Raw genomic sequence first — 16,247 nt, forward strand, 5'->3', positions numbered from 1 at the left:
GCCTCCTCCTCCTCTCTCTCCCTCTCTCTCTCTCTCTCTCTGCCTGCCTCTCTACCTACTACTTGTGATCTCTCTCTGTCAAATAAAACAACAACAACAACAACAAAAAAAAACTTAAAAAAAAAAAAAAAAGATGACAGAAGAACACCAAAACGTTAACAGCTCAGCCTCTGACCAATGGCATTACAACAATTTTTTTCTTCTGAATTCCCTGAGAATTTTTACAGTAAGTGGTATTTCACACACACCAAGAAAAAAACCCCCAAAACATTTTTGAAATAAGGTGTCTATGTTCAAAACACGATCTGAAATCAGGGCCATTCCAGATCCCACGGGGAGAAGAGGTGCTGTTGGAAAATGTGTAAGAAATTATGTCTAGGGGCGCCTAGGTGGCTTGGGTCAAGGTCCCGGGGTCTTGGGATGGATCCCTGCGTCGGACTCTCTGCTCTGCGGGGAGCCTGCTTCCTCCTCTCTCTCTCTGCCTGCCTCTCTGCCTACTTGTGATCTCTCTCTGTCAAATAAATAAATAAAATCTTTTAAAAAAAATATGTCTACATCCAAGGAGCTAAAATCTTTTCTAGAGAGAAGTTTGTCATCTAAAAGAGCATAAAGATGGGAGACTACAAAATGCAACATACACTGTCCCCTAACGTATTCTAAAGTTCATTAGTAAGTCAGATATTTAGAACTTGGAAATCATTTCTGCAGAGAGGCAATGCTATGAAGAGTGGTTAAGCTCTAAAACATTCCACAAAAAGCCAAGTTATCTCTTCCCATTTAACCTAATCCCTGTGCCTTGTGATGAGAAAAAGCAAGAGGTTTTTATTCAGTTTCTGTTGATTGCATGCATGGATGATGTAACACTACACAATCTAACCAACACAGTGCCTTGCACACAGCAGATGCACACTAAATGTGCATGGGATTTTTTTTTTTAAGATTATATCTGTTTACTTATCAGAAAGAAAGAGGGAGCACAGGCTTGGAGACTGGGAGGCAGAGCAGGCTCCCCCATGCAGTACTCAATCCCAGGACCCTGAGATCATGACCTGAGCCGAAGGCAGATGCTCAACCGACTGAGCCACCCAGGCATCACTTTTTGTTTTTAAAACAGGCTTTTCAGGTGGGAATGCAAGGTGGTGCAACCACTCTGGAAAACAGCATGGAGGTTCCTCAAAACGTTAAGAATAGAGCTACCCTATGACCCAGCAATAGCACTACTGGGTATTTACTCTAAAGATACAAATGTACTGATCCAAAGGGGCATGTGCACCCGAATGTTGATAGCAGCAATGTCTGCAATAGCCAAACTATGGAAAGAACTTAGATGTCCATCAACAGATGAATGGATAGAGAAGATGTGGTGTGTGTATATCTACAATGGAATACCATGCGGCCATCAAAAGAAATGAAATCTTGCCATTTGCAACAACGTGGATGGAACCAGAGGGTATTGTGCTTAGCGAAATAAGTCAATCAGAGAAAGACAACTATCATACAATCTCCCTGATATGAGGAAGTGGAGATGCAACGTGGGGGGTTTGGGGGGTAGGAAAAGAATAAATGAAACAAGATGGGATCGGGAGGGAGACAAACCATAAGAAACTCTTAATCTCACAAAACAAACTGAGGGTTGCTGGGGGGAGGTGGGTAGGGAGAGGGTGGTGGGGTTACGGACACTGGGGAGGGTATGTGCTATGGTGAGTGCTGTGAAGTGTGTAAACCTGGCGATTCACAGACCCGTACCCCTGGGGCTAATAATACATTATATGTTAATTAAAAAATTTAAAAATTAAAAAAAAAAACAACCAAAACCAGGCTTTCCAATTTCAAGAACCATTCTCATTCAACACCTGCTGGTGGGATTGCACTGGGCACCCTGGCAAGGAATGGAGGCAGAAAATGCCAATCTAAAGGACTGGGAGTGAGTGCTAGGTGTGGCAGTGAAAGACCCTGGTGTGAAGCAGAAGAGGCTGGCCTTCTGCCTCTGAAGTCCCTTTTAGTTTAAATGGATCAGAGTTTAAGGACCTGGAAAGGAGGTACATCAGGTGAGGGAGGTGCTCCCGAGTCAGAAGCCTGGACCAGTGTGAATATGACCCTTTCACATCAAGGGTCCTAAACACTCCACATTCCTACCATTAGGATCAGCTATAGGGAGCCTGCTTCCCTGTTTCTCTCTGCCTGCCTCTCTGCCTACTTGTGACCTCTCTCTGTGTCAAATAAATAAATAAAATCTTTAAAAAAAAAAAAAAGAATTAAGAATTTTAAATCACATCAGTCACAAAGGCCCCCAGGCCCTGGACAGCACGGAATCAGCATATTTGCTGTTCTTTGCCTAGAACCCCCTTCTCCAGATCTCTGCATACTTGCTCCCGCATCTCCTTCCATGAAGACCTTCTCGAACAGCACTATTTAAATAATAGCCTCTCGTCGACACATACACACTCCATCCCTTCCACCAGCCTTATTTTTCTCCAGACCATTACCTGGCAATTATTTGTTCATGGTCTACCGCTCTCCAGAATGTTAGTTCTGTAAGGGCACGGCTCTTTTTTGTTTAGTTCGCTGCTGTATCCTCAGTGCCTAGAACAGTGCCTGCTACTAAGAAGCCATTTAATCATATTTGTGAAATGAATGAAGCCCAAGCTGCTTCAAGCAGCAGTATCTTCCAACAAAGTGATGGTGTCTTAAGTTACAATGTCATGGTATACACAGCATTTCGAAAGGTGCCTAAGTAGAGACCTGCTAATTCATTACAGGAAAGAATGAATCGCCCTGATAGTAAGAACTTTTCCACTGAGGCAAAGGGAGAAGGAAGAGAACTCTGAGCTAGAGACGATTTCAAGTTGCGCATTAAAGAGAAGGCAGAGGACAGCAAAGAGGAAGGGTAGTTGACCCAGTTAGACCAGTTCATGAGCTCACATTTAATTCTGTTTGCTGTAGTTCATATGAGCAAGTTTCCTCATTCATTTCTAACTTAGGAACAGTCATTTCTAACTTAAAAACAGAAGTAAGCGATGCCATCAAATTGGCCCTGTTGACAGCACAAATGTAGGTTCCGACAAATTAAATACTGACATAATGTACAATGCATATTAGTCAGCACTAATAATACTTTATCAGTCCGAAAAACCCATATCCTAACTGGAAGGACGTCTGAATGTTGCCAGGAGTTGTAACAACCATGAAGCCACTTTATAACACTGCTGTTGGGAGCAGTAATTCCACCTGTCTCAACTTCACAAATGTGGGTTTCTGCACGGAATGCTACAGTAGGAGTGCAGGAGAAAGACCAGAGACCCTGTCCTCCAGAGACTCCCAATCCCAGGAGTAGGGGAGCAAGGGGCTTATCAGTGATAAGTCTTAGCAAAGAGGAAGTGCATATAGTGAACTCTCTGCAATAGTAATAAGAATATGACCAGTTTTAATTTATTGGCTGCTTACTGTATGCCAGGCTTTGTGCTGGAACATTCCATGCTTTTTTTCAAGACAGGCATTAGCATCATCCTCATTTGATGAGTAAAGTAGGATAAGTTCACTTGCCTGAGGTCAAACAGCTAGTTAAGCAGGGTCTCAAATTTAAACTTGAGTCTCCCTGACTCCAGAGCCTCGACTCCTAACTAGGAGCTATTGTCTTCCATTAATGTCATCCTTTCAGTTAAAAGAAGGACTGTGGGTTTCTGAGGTCAGGGACTATGTCCATTCTGTTTACTACGATTCCCCAGCACCTAGCTAGTCAATAAATATGGTTGGTGATGGGACGCCTGGGTGGCTCAGTGGGTTGAGCCTCTGCCTTTCGTTCAGGTCATGATCTTGGGGTTCTGGGATGGAGCCCGTGTCAAGCTCTCTGCTCAGCGGGGAGCCTGCTTCCTCCTCTCTCTCTGCCCATCTCTCTGCCTACTTGTGATCTCTGTGTGTCAAATAAATAAAATCTTAAAAAAATATATGGTTGATGATTACAAAACACATACAATTCCATAGTTAGGTTGCTTCAGACACCCACCTAAGGTGGACATCTGTTGTTTCTGTCATTTCCTGCCCAACGGGAAATGACAACAGAAAATCTACTTTTAGGAAACCACCCCACTCCTACTCTCCATTGCCTTGGTTTAATGAGGCTAAGGCCTTCCCCCTTATCAGGAGTGGGAGTGGATACAAGCCTGGCAACCTAAGTCAGTGATTGGCCAGAGGATGAACACATGACCCAGTCCAGACCAATGGGAATTTAAGTTCATACCCTCTGTGGCAGAGAAGAGATGCTCTTTCTCCTGGTTGGAAGCGAGAGAAAGTAACACCTTGACACCTTGGTGCCTCAGTCAGTTAAGCATCTGCCTTCAGCTCAGGTCATGATCCCAGGGTCCTGGGATAGAGTCCTGCTCCACAGGGAGTTTGCTTCTCCCACTGCCCCACAACCCCACTCACTCTCTTGCTCTCAAAAAGCTTAAAAAGAAAGAGAGAGAGAAAGAAGAAAAAAAGACTGGAGTGCTGGTAGACATTTCATCCCAAAGGTGGGGGTGGGGGAGGTCTGCCTGGGAATAAAAAACAAAAGGAAAGCAGGATAAGGACACACAGAGACTTCTAGTTGCATGATCGAAGCACCCACACCTGGAATCTTTAGGTACACTCATCAGTAGATTGCAGTTTGGGCTTCTTAAGTCAGTTTGAGTTGGGGGCTGCCCGCTTATGGCTCAGAGTCCTAACACCATCTACATAAAAATGGGACAATGCAACCAGACAGCACACATAACAGGCAAAGAAATCTTGCAATTATGCTCAAGTGCGCCCCCCACACACACCTCTGAAAAGCTGGAGTTTAGGGAGAGAGAGAAATGTCTGAAGAAAAGTGCCTCATGCTTCTGAAAATCTTTCCAGGGCTATAGCAATTTTTTTCACTAGTTAAAACCATGTACTAAAAAGACAGTTTAGGTGTCCCCAGTTGTCACCTAAATACACATGGCTTCTCAGTGCTATTACTTAAAGCTTTCTAAGACCAGACGAGGCCCAAGAGGAGTCACTTTCAAGTTTTCCTCTCAGCTGTGCTTGTCCATCGCCAGTCCGGCCGGCACCCGGCCAGATGAAACTCCAGCGCGGTGCTGTTCCCCCACTCCTCTAAAGGCGAACTAACTCCTGACAGCCAACCTACTAGTTGGATCTCACTCCAGTGAGGACACGACAGGCTCCGGGGTGTGTGGGAAGAGGCTGCGTCAAATACAACACAACAGAACGCACTGGTACAAGGGACTGGGGGGACATCACCCAGAAGAGAGGGGATGGTAAGAGGCGGGGCAGGATTTATATTTCTCCCTCATGTCAAGTGGGTCAGCCTGTCAGAGTTTGTGTGGAGTCTCAGTCTTCTTCTCAGGAAGACTAAATCTTCCTCCATAGGAGTCAGCCACAGATCACGTGAGGAGTCTTGGGAAAACAAATGCAAAGAACACAAACTCAGGACCCAGCGCAGACCCGGCCCACAGAAGATTTCATTTAACTCACGGTGTTAGTACTTAAAAACATTTTTTTTTTTTTTACATTAGTTACCACCAGTTAAAAATGGGAAGAATTTGAGTGATAGACAGTATGAATGGCCACTACTTTGTTCATTCCTCCCCATATCCAGGCAGTGGGTGACTCCGCCCTGACTCCAGACTTGGCCATCTGGCTCTCTGGCAGACCTGACAGTAACAAACATGACCTGGGCAGACTTCAAAGCACTTGGGCATCAGAGCTTGCCCTCCTGCTGCCCAGGCAGCTCTGAGGAAGCCCAGTCAGGGCTCACCTGTAGGAGGAGACATAGAGCAAGCACATACACACCCCCAGTGGCTCGCCAGCCCCCAGCGGCAGAGCTGCTGAGCTAACCAGCAGCTAACCTCAGGTATCTGAGTGGACCCACCCATGCCCAGCCCAAACTGCCACCCTGCAAAACAGTCAACTAAGTAGTGGTGGGGTTTTTCGTTTTATTTGCAAGAGTGTGCACGTGCACATGAGCAGGAGGAGGGGGAGAGGAAGAGGGAGAAGCAGATTCCCCACTGAGCGGGGAGCCTGACCTGACCAACCCGTAGGATCATGACCTGAACCAAAGGCAGACGCTTCACTGACTGAGCCACCTAAATAGCCACCAGGCGCCCCTAAATGGTGTTGTTTTAAGCCAAAGTCCTGGGTGTTTTCTGTGTGGCAAAAACTGATGGAGTTCCTATAAAAATAAATATTCCCAATTACAAAACAAAAACCTATAGACTCTGGCACACTGGGACCACATTCTTGCAAGGCAACAACCAGCTGAGCTGGGCAGTGGCTCCCACCTTTAGCCCAGCTCCCATGTGTATCCCCTAATTTATCACCTTCTCGTCTCGCCCATGCTGAGGTCAAGTTCAGTTGCCATAGGTCATCTCGGTTAGATGCTGTTATATTTATGGCAAAGAAGAAAGTGAAATACTGTATTCTACATACTTGAGTTACTATCATGTAGGAAAGCCATTATAAACACCCTAGAAAACTGTCAGGATCTACTAAGGCTGAACATCTGCATACCTATGACCTAGCAATTCCACAACTAGCTATATACCTAAGAAAAAGGAGTACAAGGTTCCAAACGATGTGCAAAGTGTTCACAGCACGACTCCCCAGAGTCCCAAACCAGCTGTGAAACTAGTTATCAAGAATGTCCAAAAGAATAAAACGTGACATATTCAGAGATGAATCTCACACATAATGCTATGTGCTAGAACCCAGTCACAAGCAAACACATGCTGTATGATTCTACTTATAGTTCAAAACCAGACAAAATTAAAATAAGGTGTTAGAAGTCAGGTGAGAACACATGGAGGTTCTGACAAGCTGAGAATGCGGTTCTGAAATCTGGGTGCTATTTTACATGGAAGTGTACACTTGTGAAAACTCACCAACCTGGACATTTTTGATTTTATACAGGGTCTGATCTAAAGAAATTTTAAAAGCAGAAAAGCAAGACCAAGGCGGCTAGGTTTAAAAAAAAAAAAAAAAATGGTTCCGTATCTTTTAGGGATATCATGAAGGCAACTCCTAAACTGTCATCTTTAATATTTAAAGTGGCAAAAAGAATAATAGCCATCATGGGGCACCCAGCTGGCTCAGTCACTGGAGCATGAGACTTTTTTTTTTTTTTTTTTTTGACAGAGAGACACAGAGAGAGAGGGAACACAAGCAGGGGGAGTAGGAGAAGGAAAAGTAGGTTTCCTATCCAGCAGGGAGCCCAATGTGGGTCTCAATCTCTGGACTCTGGGATCATGATCTGAGCCAAAGGCAGACGCTTAACGACTGAGCCACCCAGGTGCCCGGAGCATGCGACTCTTGATCTCGGGGCTGTAAGTTCAAGATCCAAGACAGGCGTTAAAGAGTATTTAAAAAAAAAAAAAAAAAAAGATAACCATGAGTTAAAGCAATACAGATTTATGGCTGGAAAGATAACCATGAGTTAAAGCAATACAGATTTATGGCTGGAATCTGGAAAGATACATAATGAAACACCTCATGAACTAGGGAGAAGGACAGAATGAGCCACTCCGAGGCTACCTTACTCATTTGCATGAGAGCAGGCATTACCTCTGGGCTCTGGGGCTTAAAACCACCGACATGTGAATCCAAACCTTTTCTGTAAAGGTTACCATCACTTCTCACATTCAGGATACTGGGTAGGTTGACTGCCCCTAAAAATTACTTTTTTTTTTTTTTTTTAATTTTGTTTATTTATTTGACAGAGATCACAAGTAGGCAGAGAGGCAGGGAGAGAGGTAGAAGCAGGCTCCCTGCTGAGCAGAGAGCCCGATGCAGGGCTTGATCCCAGGACCTCAGGATCATGATCTGAGCCGAAGGCAGAGGCTTTAACCCACTGAGCCACCCAGGCGCCCCTCTAAAAATTACTTTATTAATCATCTGTCAAATGGGACAACGAGCAGCCACCGGAGAGATATGGTTGTTGGGAGAACTGAGAAGATAAGATCTTGAAACCCTTAAGGTAGTACCAAGGAGACTGAGAGTAATTTTATTTATAGCCGTGTTGATGATTGCAAAGTACTTAAAAAAAAAAAAAAAAGCAAGCACTCTGAAGGTTGGACGCTGCTCATAGGATGCAGAGCCCAGCAGCATCTAATGTGGTGATTCTGCAGACAGCAGAGATGATGGGCACACATTCCAGAAAAGGTTTTTTCCTAACTGTAATTTTGATGTACCCTTTGGATCCTACAGTAGGCAGGCCCCTTCTACTTCTAGACTTCATTAAGGGCTCCGCTACTTTTGGTCTCAATGCCCATCCCTCAGGAGTATCAGAGCAAGAAAGTCTTGAAAAGTCAAGATTGTAAACCAAAGGAAGCTGTACAGCAGAGAACAAAGCCTCAAATTTGTTTGACCAACCCAACCATCACATTCCTGAGCTTCCTCGGGATATTGATTAAGCAGATCTAGGGACCCACCAGAACCTGTCTTTTAAGAAGGCTAAAGGGGATTTTTACACCAAGTCAAGTTTGCAAAACTACTGTCTGGTGAAATTTACAGCCTAACACACCTGAATCCAAATTCAACCGCCAGAACTTATCAGCAAGGCATCCCTGGGGCAGTTACAGAAAACCTTTCTTAATATCCTCATTCATAAAAGGAGACTAACAATACTGGCTTCTCAGGATAGTTGTGAAGTCTGAAGACACTGCCACACTCAGCAGGTTGGATTTTTGCTGTGAGGCCCCAAGTGTGTCCTTGTCCTAACAATTCACTTTCCAATTTCCCTCTACCGCTGCGAGCCTTACCTACACATCTGCTTCCATGGGAGTAACTTCTGCATAGATCTGGACTGGCCTGAGCAATTTCTCCAGTGCTAACCCACCTTCCCAAGGCACTGATAGATTTTTACATCTGCCAGACTTCCTCAGTGATGACCCACTTTTTACAGAAGTAGATATGATACCAGTGTGAATTCTCATAAGAATTGTCACATTAAATGAGTTTATAATATACACAGAAGAAGGTCCCAACCCTAGAGGTAAACCAGAAACTTTGTGGAAACTCCTATAGCTATTAATGGTATTTGAATAAAACAACACCTTAAATAAGCCATTATTTTTAGAAACAACTTGCCAATTACAGAATTACACTGACCTGGGAAGCTGTAGAAGCCTTCTTTAAGCCTAATTCAAATCTAACCAGGGGCACCTGGGTGGCTCAGTCTACAACTGTAGACTTTTGACTTGGGCTCAGGTCATGATCTTGAGCTCACCAGAACTAGCCCAGCAAAGTCCTCCATACACTGTAGGGAGTCTGCTTAAGGATTCTCTCTCCCTCTATACGCTCCCCCCACCCCATAAATCAAACCATTAAAACCTCCTGTATCGTCCTAACCTTAACCATGGATGTGTTTTCGATGATCCCGACTTTGCCAACTTTGTAAAGGGTTTTTTTTGGGGGGAGGGGGGAGGGGGGTGTCTCCAGATTCTCAAAAGGATCCATGCCCATGAAGTGACAAGAACCTCCATGTTAATGACAGTGCCCAAAGGATTTTGCTTCCCCTGCTCTTTTAAATACATGTACTGTTGGGGAAAAAACTGAGTAGTACAAGCATTATACAGAACAAAGTTAAAATTGCTTCCTATCCCTGTTCTGAGACCTCCTCCCTAAAGACAACCCTTGTTAAGAGTTCAAGGGCAGGATTTCTCAAACGGATACTGACATTTTGGGCTGGATCATTTTCTCTGGGTGCAGTCCCTGCACTGTAGGACATTTAGAAGTGTCCCAGACTTCTACCCACTAGACTCCAGTAGCAACTCCCCCAACCCAGTTGTGGCATCCTTAAAAGGTCTGCAGACACTGCCATGATGGGCAAAGTCACCCCAGAGTGGAAACCAACCCTTCCAGAGACTCTCTATGCCTGCACAAACATAGGGTGGCATGCACTTTCCGAGTCATTGGTGGGGGGATGGGGAGGTAGGGGCAGGCCCGGACCTCGGCAGGAGGTGACGGCCACTCACCAGGTCGCGGATGAGCTGGTCCACCAGCTGCTCCCCGCCCCCGGCAGCCTCGCGAGCCGGAGGGGAGCGGGAACGGCTTGCCGAGTCCTGCCTCTCTGCCCGGGTCGCCCGCGCCGGCGGGGGCCGCCCCGCACCCTCCAGGAGGCCCTGGGCCAGAGCCAGGTATCCCGAGGCCTGCTCGCCGCGCCCGGGGGCCACTTCGGCCCGCCGCGGCCGCCGCTCGGCAGCCTCGGGCCGCCGCCGCTTCCTGAGCGCCTGGGCCTGCGCCAGCTCCTCCTGCCAGCGCCGGCGGAACTCGTCCAGGCTGTGGTCGTCCATCGCCGCCGCTCCCGGTCCTCCGCGTCCTCCTCGGCCCGCCGGCAGCCACGGGACAGTCCTTCCGCGGGAAGTGTCCGCCGCGGCCGGAAATCCGCGCCGCCGCCGCACTCGGGTTCCGGGTGGGCGGCCCCGCCCCCGGCGCGCCCCTCGAACGGTCCCCTCGCGCGGGTGGCTCGCGGCGCCCCAGTCCCGGGTCTGTGGCCTCACTGCGCGTCCAGCCTCTCCTCTTTCCCGCCTGCGGCTCTTGTCAAGCGCGGACTTGGCGCCAAGCACCGTTTCTTCGGTCACATCTGCATTGAGCACCTCCTGGATGCCAGGCGCTGAAGATTCAGCATTTAAATCTGGGCCCCTGTCCCCGCCCCCTCCTAATAGCTCTCCCTTCATGGGGTTTCCATTCAAGTTGGGGGGCGGGGGAGGAAGACCACGTTCCAAAAAACGAATATGAAGGCTTGAATTAGTGGTAGCGGTTGATAAAACAAGGTATCAAAGTAAGGCACAGGGTGGGGATGGGGACTGACCTTCGGAGGGCTGTTCAGGGAAGGCATCTCTGCAACAGCCTCTGAACCAAGAGCTTAATGAGGAGAAAAGCCAGGCGTGGAAAGATCCCAGAAGACACTTCCAAAAGGAACTGCAGTGAGAAGGGGAAAGAAGTGGCGTACAATCGTATTCCATCTTCCAAATGCTTTGACCCTGCTGTTCCCTCCTCCGGGAATTTTTCAAATCCCACCCCCCCACCACCACCACCCCCGGTTAACCCCTACACATCTTTCCTAGCTCAGCTCACACCTCCCTTCATCTCCCCCCCATCCCTCGTGCCCCACCCCCAAAATAAGGTCACCTGCTTACTCATCCCTACAGCATCTCCTACTTCATACCACAAAACACAGTTTGTGATTTTGGATTGATGTAATTGCTTATTAGTATCTCCCTTTCCTCCTGGACTATCCATTCTTGTCTTGGAGTCTGGAGATTGGTAGGCATTCCATACGTATTTACGAACAACCCCTTCAGATGACAACTATTGTCCCCACTTTACAGATGAAGAAACTGAGCTTTAAAAAAAAAAAAAACCCACAGCTGGTAATGTGCAGACTCAGAATTCCCCGCCCCCCCCCCCCCACTCCAGACCCGACCTTAACCTAATCACACAGCCTATATACCTAAGCCAGCTAGGAAAGATATGGCTACTTTAGTTACCAGGGTTTTTCAGTGCAGGGATAGTAACAGCATGGTGATCAACAGCCAGAGCCCCAGAATTAGACAGAAAAACCTAGCTGGGAATCCCAGGACCCTCATTTACTCTCATTGCCTTTCTCAGCAATTCTATTTCTGGGAATTTATCCTAAGAGAAGAAGTTGGAGGATGAATTCAACAAATGCCTTCAAGGATGGCAGCAGAGCATTGTTTTGTAATACTGAACATTGGAAGCAATCTAAATAACTGACAATAGGCCACTGGTTAAATTTTGCCCCCATTAGAATGTAAGAGATCCTAACCAGAACATCAGCTCCTTAAGAGCGGAGACCAGATCTGTTTGTCCATTGCTAGGTCTTTAGCACTCAGAACAATGCCTGGGACATAGTAGCTGCTCTATAAATAATGAATTAATGTAATACTGTGTAGCTATTAAATATTACACGGAGAAAATTTAATCACATGAAAATATAACCTAACAAGAGAAAGCCAGTACACAACTTACAGCACCATCCCATACTGTTTGTTTTAAGTACATATGCAGAAGAGCTCTCTAGAGAGGGCCAGATAATGGGTTAGAATATACAGATTAAAAAAAAAGAAGAAAGAAAGAAAGAACAGGGGTGCCTCGGTGGCTCAGTGGGTTGAGCCGCTGCCTTCGGCTTGGGTCATGATCTCAGGGTCCTGGAATCGAGTCCCGCATCGGGCTCTCTGCTCAGCAGGGAGCCTGCTTCCTCCTGTCTCTCTCTGCCTGCCTCTCTGCCTATTTGTGATCGCTCTCTGTCAAATAAATAAATAAAATCTTAAAAAAAAAAAAAAACACTAATTTTCGGGGCGCCTGGGTGGCTCAGTCATTAAGCGTCTGCCTTCAGCTCAGGTCATGAAAAATTCTGCTTCTTCCTCTCCCGTTCCCCCTGCTTGTGTTCCCTTTCTCGCTGTATCTGTCAAATAAATAACTAAAATCTTTAAAAAAAAAAAAAAAACACGCTAATTTTCTACAAGGAATGTTAGCCTATCCCAGCTTCCTCCAGAAAGCAGAGCCTGAGACCTGGGCAGCTAATGTACCAGGGATTACAGAGAATAGGAGTGGGATACCAAGGGAGGAGTGAACAGGGTAGGAGGGACAGCTAATCCAAAGGGCATTTTGAGTTCGTCCTGCTGTGGGCAACTTACACTCCAACCCACAGAGACCTTCCAAACAGCCTTGAAGAAGACACTCCAGGACTGTACTCCTAAGAGATAGAAAATGGAGGAAAGGAGACTTTATGCACTCACCCATCCTCCGTTAGAGAAGGGTTAAGGAAAGAATTTTTCATAATCTCTAACTTCCAAGCTGAGTTTAAGTAAATGAGTTGTTACCTGTGTCCCACCCCAGGAAAGCAGAGATGCCCTGGGGCAAAAAGTAAGAATTACTCAAGGCAGCTAACGGGAGGGACTGTCCGGTTACCCATGCACAAAGCCAATTACCACAGCAATGATGAAGTAAAAGGGAAGTTGAGAGAATGTGACGTGGGGCATACGAAGAGTCCAGTAAGTACTCCTTTTGTAGTAAAAACAATGAGCTGTTCTCCTCAGAACATTTAGCTTACGTTCTGCTTCATACCAGCTATTTTTTTAAATAGGATTCCAAGGGTCAAATTTGTTTTATCTACTTAGGAGTCAAAAATCCAAATACGGCTTTTCTGATAGCTCTGTAGTTTACAGACCGTTTAATATTTCAGCCAAAACTATTTCAGCCAGAACAATTTTAAAACACCTAATTAAGACTTAAAACAGGGGTGCCTGGGTGGCTCAGTGGGTTAAGTCTCTGCCCTCGGCTCAGGTCATGATCTCAGGGTCCTGGGATGGAGTCCTGCATTGAGCTCTCTGTTCAGCAGGGAGCCTGCTTCCTCCTCTCTCTCTCTCTGTCTGCCTCTCTGCCTACTTGTGATCTCTCTCTCTCTGTCAAATAAATAAATTAAATATCTTTTTTTTTTAAATTTAAAACAAAAACCACCATTGTTTCCTCTGGTCCTTTTAAAAGGATTTTTACAGGGGTGATGCAAGTAGGCTAATGCAGCCCTAAGTGGAGGGGGAAAAACAAAAAAAAAAAGAAAATATACGAAGAGAAAGGAAGACACCATTCTTTATTCAGTATTGCCTACCATTCACTGATAATATTGATGTTGATTTTATCTTTCCAATAGTAAATTCCTGGGCTTCCCATTTCCTCAAATGAAAATTTTAAAAAGTACCCTCCCTTCAGAGTGACTGTAAGGCTAATAGATGTTTATAAAACTCCTAGCACCTATAAGGGACACAGTAGGCATTCAGTAAATGCTGGTTAGGGTCCATACTAATAAGTCTTGGCCGGCAGAGATTACATCCAAAATATGCTCTATAAGTCTGGTGTTCCATGCAAGACCTACTTTTTTTCTGTAATCATGTGTTCCTTGCAAATTCAAGCCATTAAAATTTTTTGGTTGCAAGTCTTGCTACTTTCAGCAAGAAGGAACGGAACTCGGAATGGCTCACAAGGTTAAAATGAAAAATAATGAGGTTCTCAGAATGCCCAGAATCAGATCAGATTCAGGGATTTCACGATAGGCAGTCATGAGCCATCAGTTTTGGATGTTACCACCTGTCTTCTATCTTCTAAGACTCAAATTCCCAGAGCAGGACTTCTCAGTGAGGTCCCCTGACCAGCATCACCTGGGAACCTGTTATGAATGTGCAAATCCTCAGCCCAGACTACGGAGTCAAACTCTGAGGTTGCAACCCCAACAATGCGTGTTTTAACAATCCCTCTAGGTGCTTCTGGTGCACAATCCAGTTTGAGAACCAGTATCCCAGAAAATCATCAGAACGGTCTCATTCCTTGAAGAGTGGGAGCTTATAATGGGCTCAGTTTCCAGGAATGGGGAGGCAGAGTTGCCCAAAACAGAAGGGTAGGGAGGAATACTGGGATAAATTAAAACGTCTACAAGGCTATCACAGGAGGGAGACTCAGGAAATTTGGTCTTCAGGCGTCCCATGCCATCAGAGTTCTCTACTGCCCACTGTGGGACGTGTTGTGTATCTTCCTCAAAGCCCAAGTTCAGGTCAGCAAGAGCCCCAGAAGGATGGCTAGAAAATGACCACCATCTTTCCCCTAAGTACCTCCTGTCTCATTCGCCCTTCTCAGGCTAGTCACCAGACTACCAAGATGCAAGGACTTCCCTACCTTAGGATCAGGGACGTCTCGGAAAAGTAGAGAGGGCAGGGGACCGAAGCAGAGATTATTAATTCGTTTGTTCTCAGGTACAAGAAGGTGTAACAAGTTCCTAATGCTGCTGGGACAGGCTAAGGTGTTTAAAACAACACATGATTATTCTCTTACAGTTCTAGAGGCCGCTAGTCCAAGAGCAATTTCGCTGTGCTAAAACCAAGGGATTGGCAGGATCTTGCTTCCCCCTGAAGAGACTCTGCGTCCTGCTTTTTCCAGTTTCTAGAGCTGCGTTCCTGGGCTTGTGGTTCGTGCCTCCATGTTCCAAGCCAGCAGTGTAGCATTTAGTTCATTCACTGCCTACCTTCTGTTCCTGGGTTCAAGTCTTCCTCTGCCTCCCTCTTATAAGGATACCTGTGGTTACATAAGACACACCTGGATAACCCAGGATTCTCTCCTCAAGAGCCTTCATTTAGACACATCAGCAAAAGCATAGGGTTTTTTGTTTTGTTGTTGTTGTTGTTGTTGTTGTAGTTTTGCCATCTAAGGTAACACTCACAGGTTCCAGGAATTAGGACCTGGCTCTCCTTTGGGGGCCACCATTCAGCCAACTGCAGAAAACCTTCCGTGACCACGGACTCAAATGCCTGCAGGTGATTCCAGGGAATTAAAAAAATGAGGCAACTAAGCCAGGTGTCTACTCTCCTAGGCTGGAGCGTGGATGCCCTTGGAGACAAAACTCAGCTGCACCCACCTGCTGGATCTTAATCCAGATCATCTGAAAATAAGTATCTTGTTTTTTAATTATTAGCAACATATTACACTTTTTTAAAGAACAAAGATAGTGGTTAAAAGCCTAAGTTGCATGCGGTAGGCTTCAAACCCAATAGTAGTTCATTTTTTTCTTTAAGATTCTATTTATTTATTTGACAGAGAGAGAGAGAGATATCACAAGTAGGGAGAAAAAGAGGCAGAGAGAGAAGGGGGGGAGCAGGCTCCCCGGCGAGCAGGGAGCCCGACACGGGGCTCGATCCCAGGAGCTGGAGACCATGACCTGAGCTGAAGGCAGAGGCTTAACCCACTGAGCCACCCAGGAGCCCCAACAGTAGTTCATTCTTGAACAATCCATGAGGTGGGACAAAACTTTCTTCAGCTAACACGAAGACACCATATATTTAGCTCTTGTAGTGGGATGAGAGAATCATACCTCATTTGGGATCATTAATGTATGAGAACAGCAGGAGATTAACATGAGAAGTAATGCAGGGAAGTGATTATGATTTTAAAGTACATTGTTTAGACACATCACCAAAAACATCAGAATGATATGTAGCCGTTTTGAATGGAAATATGACCTTAATGTATCACTCTGGGTATTACTGCCCTTTAGTGTTATTTTATGCCTTCATAATCAACAAAATGTAAAATCCTGTGGAGGGAATATAAAACTTTGGTCTTTAAAAAAAAAAAAAAAAAAGCTATCTGTAGCAAGAAACAATTTGCTTCTTCTTGAGAATTCCCCCATCAGGAATTCTTTTTTTAAAAAAATGCTACACACGGGGCAC

General features: G+C 45.7%; 1 protein-coding gene across 1 annotated transcript in view; it reads right to left on the reverse strand.

The window, feature by feature from the left end:
- FBXW8 (F-box and WD repeat domain containing 8) overlaps nucleotides 1–10,398 on the reverse strand; it is a 125,794-nt gene extending 115,396 nt beyond the window's left edge. Inside the window, exon 1 of the mRNA XM_032309357.1 lies at nucleotides 9,987–10,398. Within this exon, the coding sequence (XP_032165248.1) occupies nucleotides 9,987–10,304 (318 nt within the window). The 5' untranslated portion in view covers nucleotides 10,305–10,398. The remainder of the gene's footprint in view (nucleotides 1–9,986) is intronic.
- Between the last annotated feature and the right edge of the window lie 5,849 nt (nucleotides 10,399–16,247).

The sequence above is a fragment of the Mustela erminea genome, chromosome 13 (genome assembly GCF_009829155.1).
Source record: "Mustela erminea isolate mMusErm1 chromosome 13, mMusErm1.Pri, whole genome shotgun sequence".
NCBI lineage: Eukaryota > Metazoa > Chordata > Mammalia > Carnivora > Mustelidae > Mustela > Mustela erminea.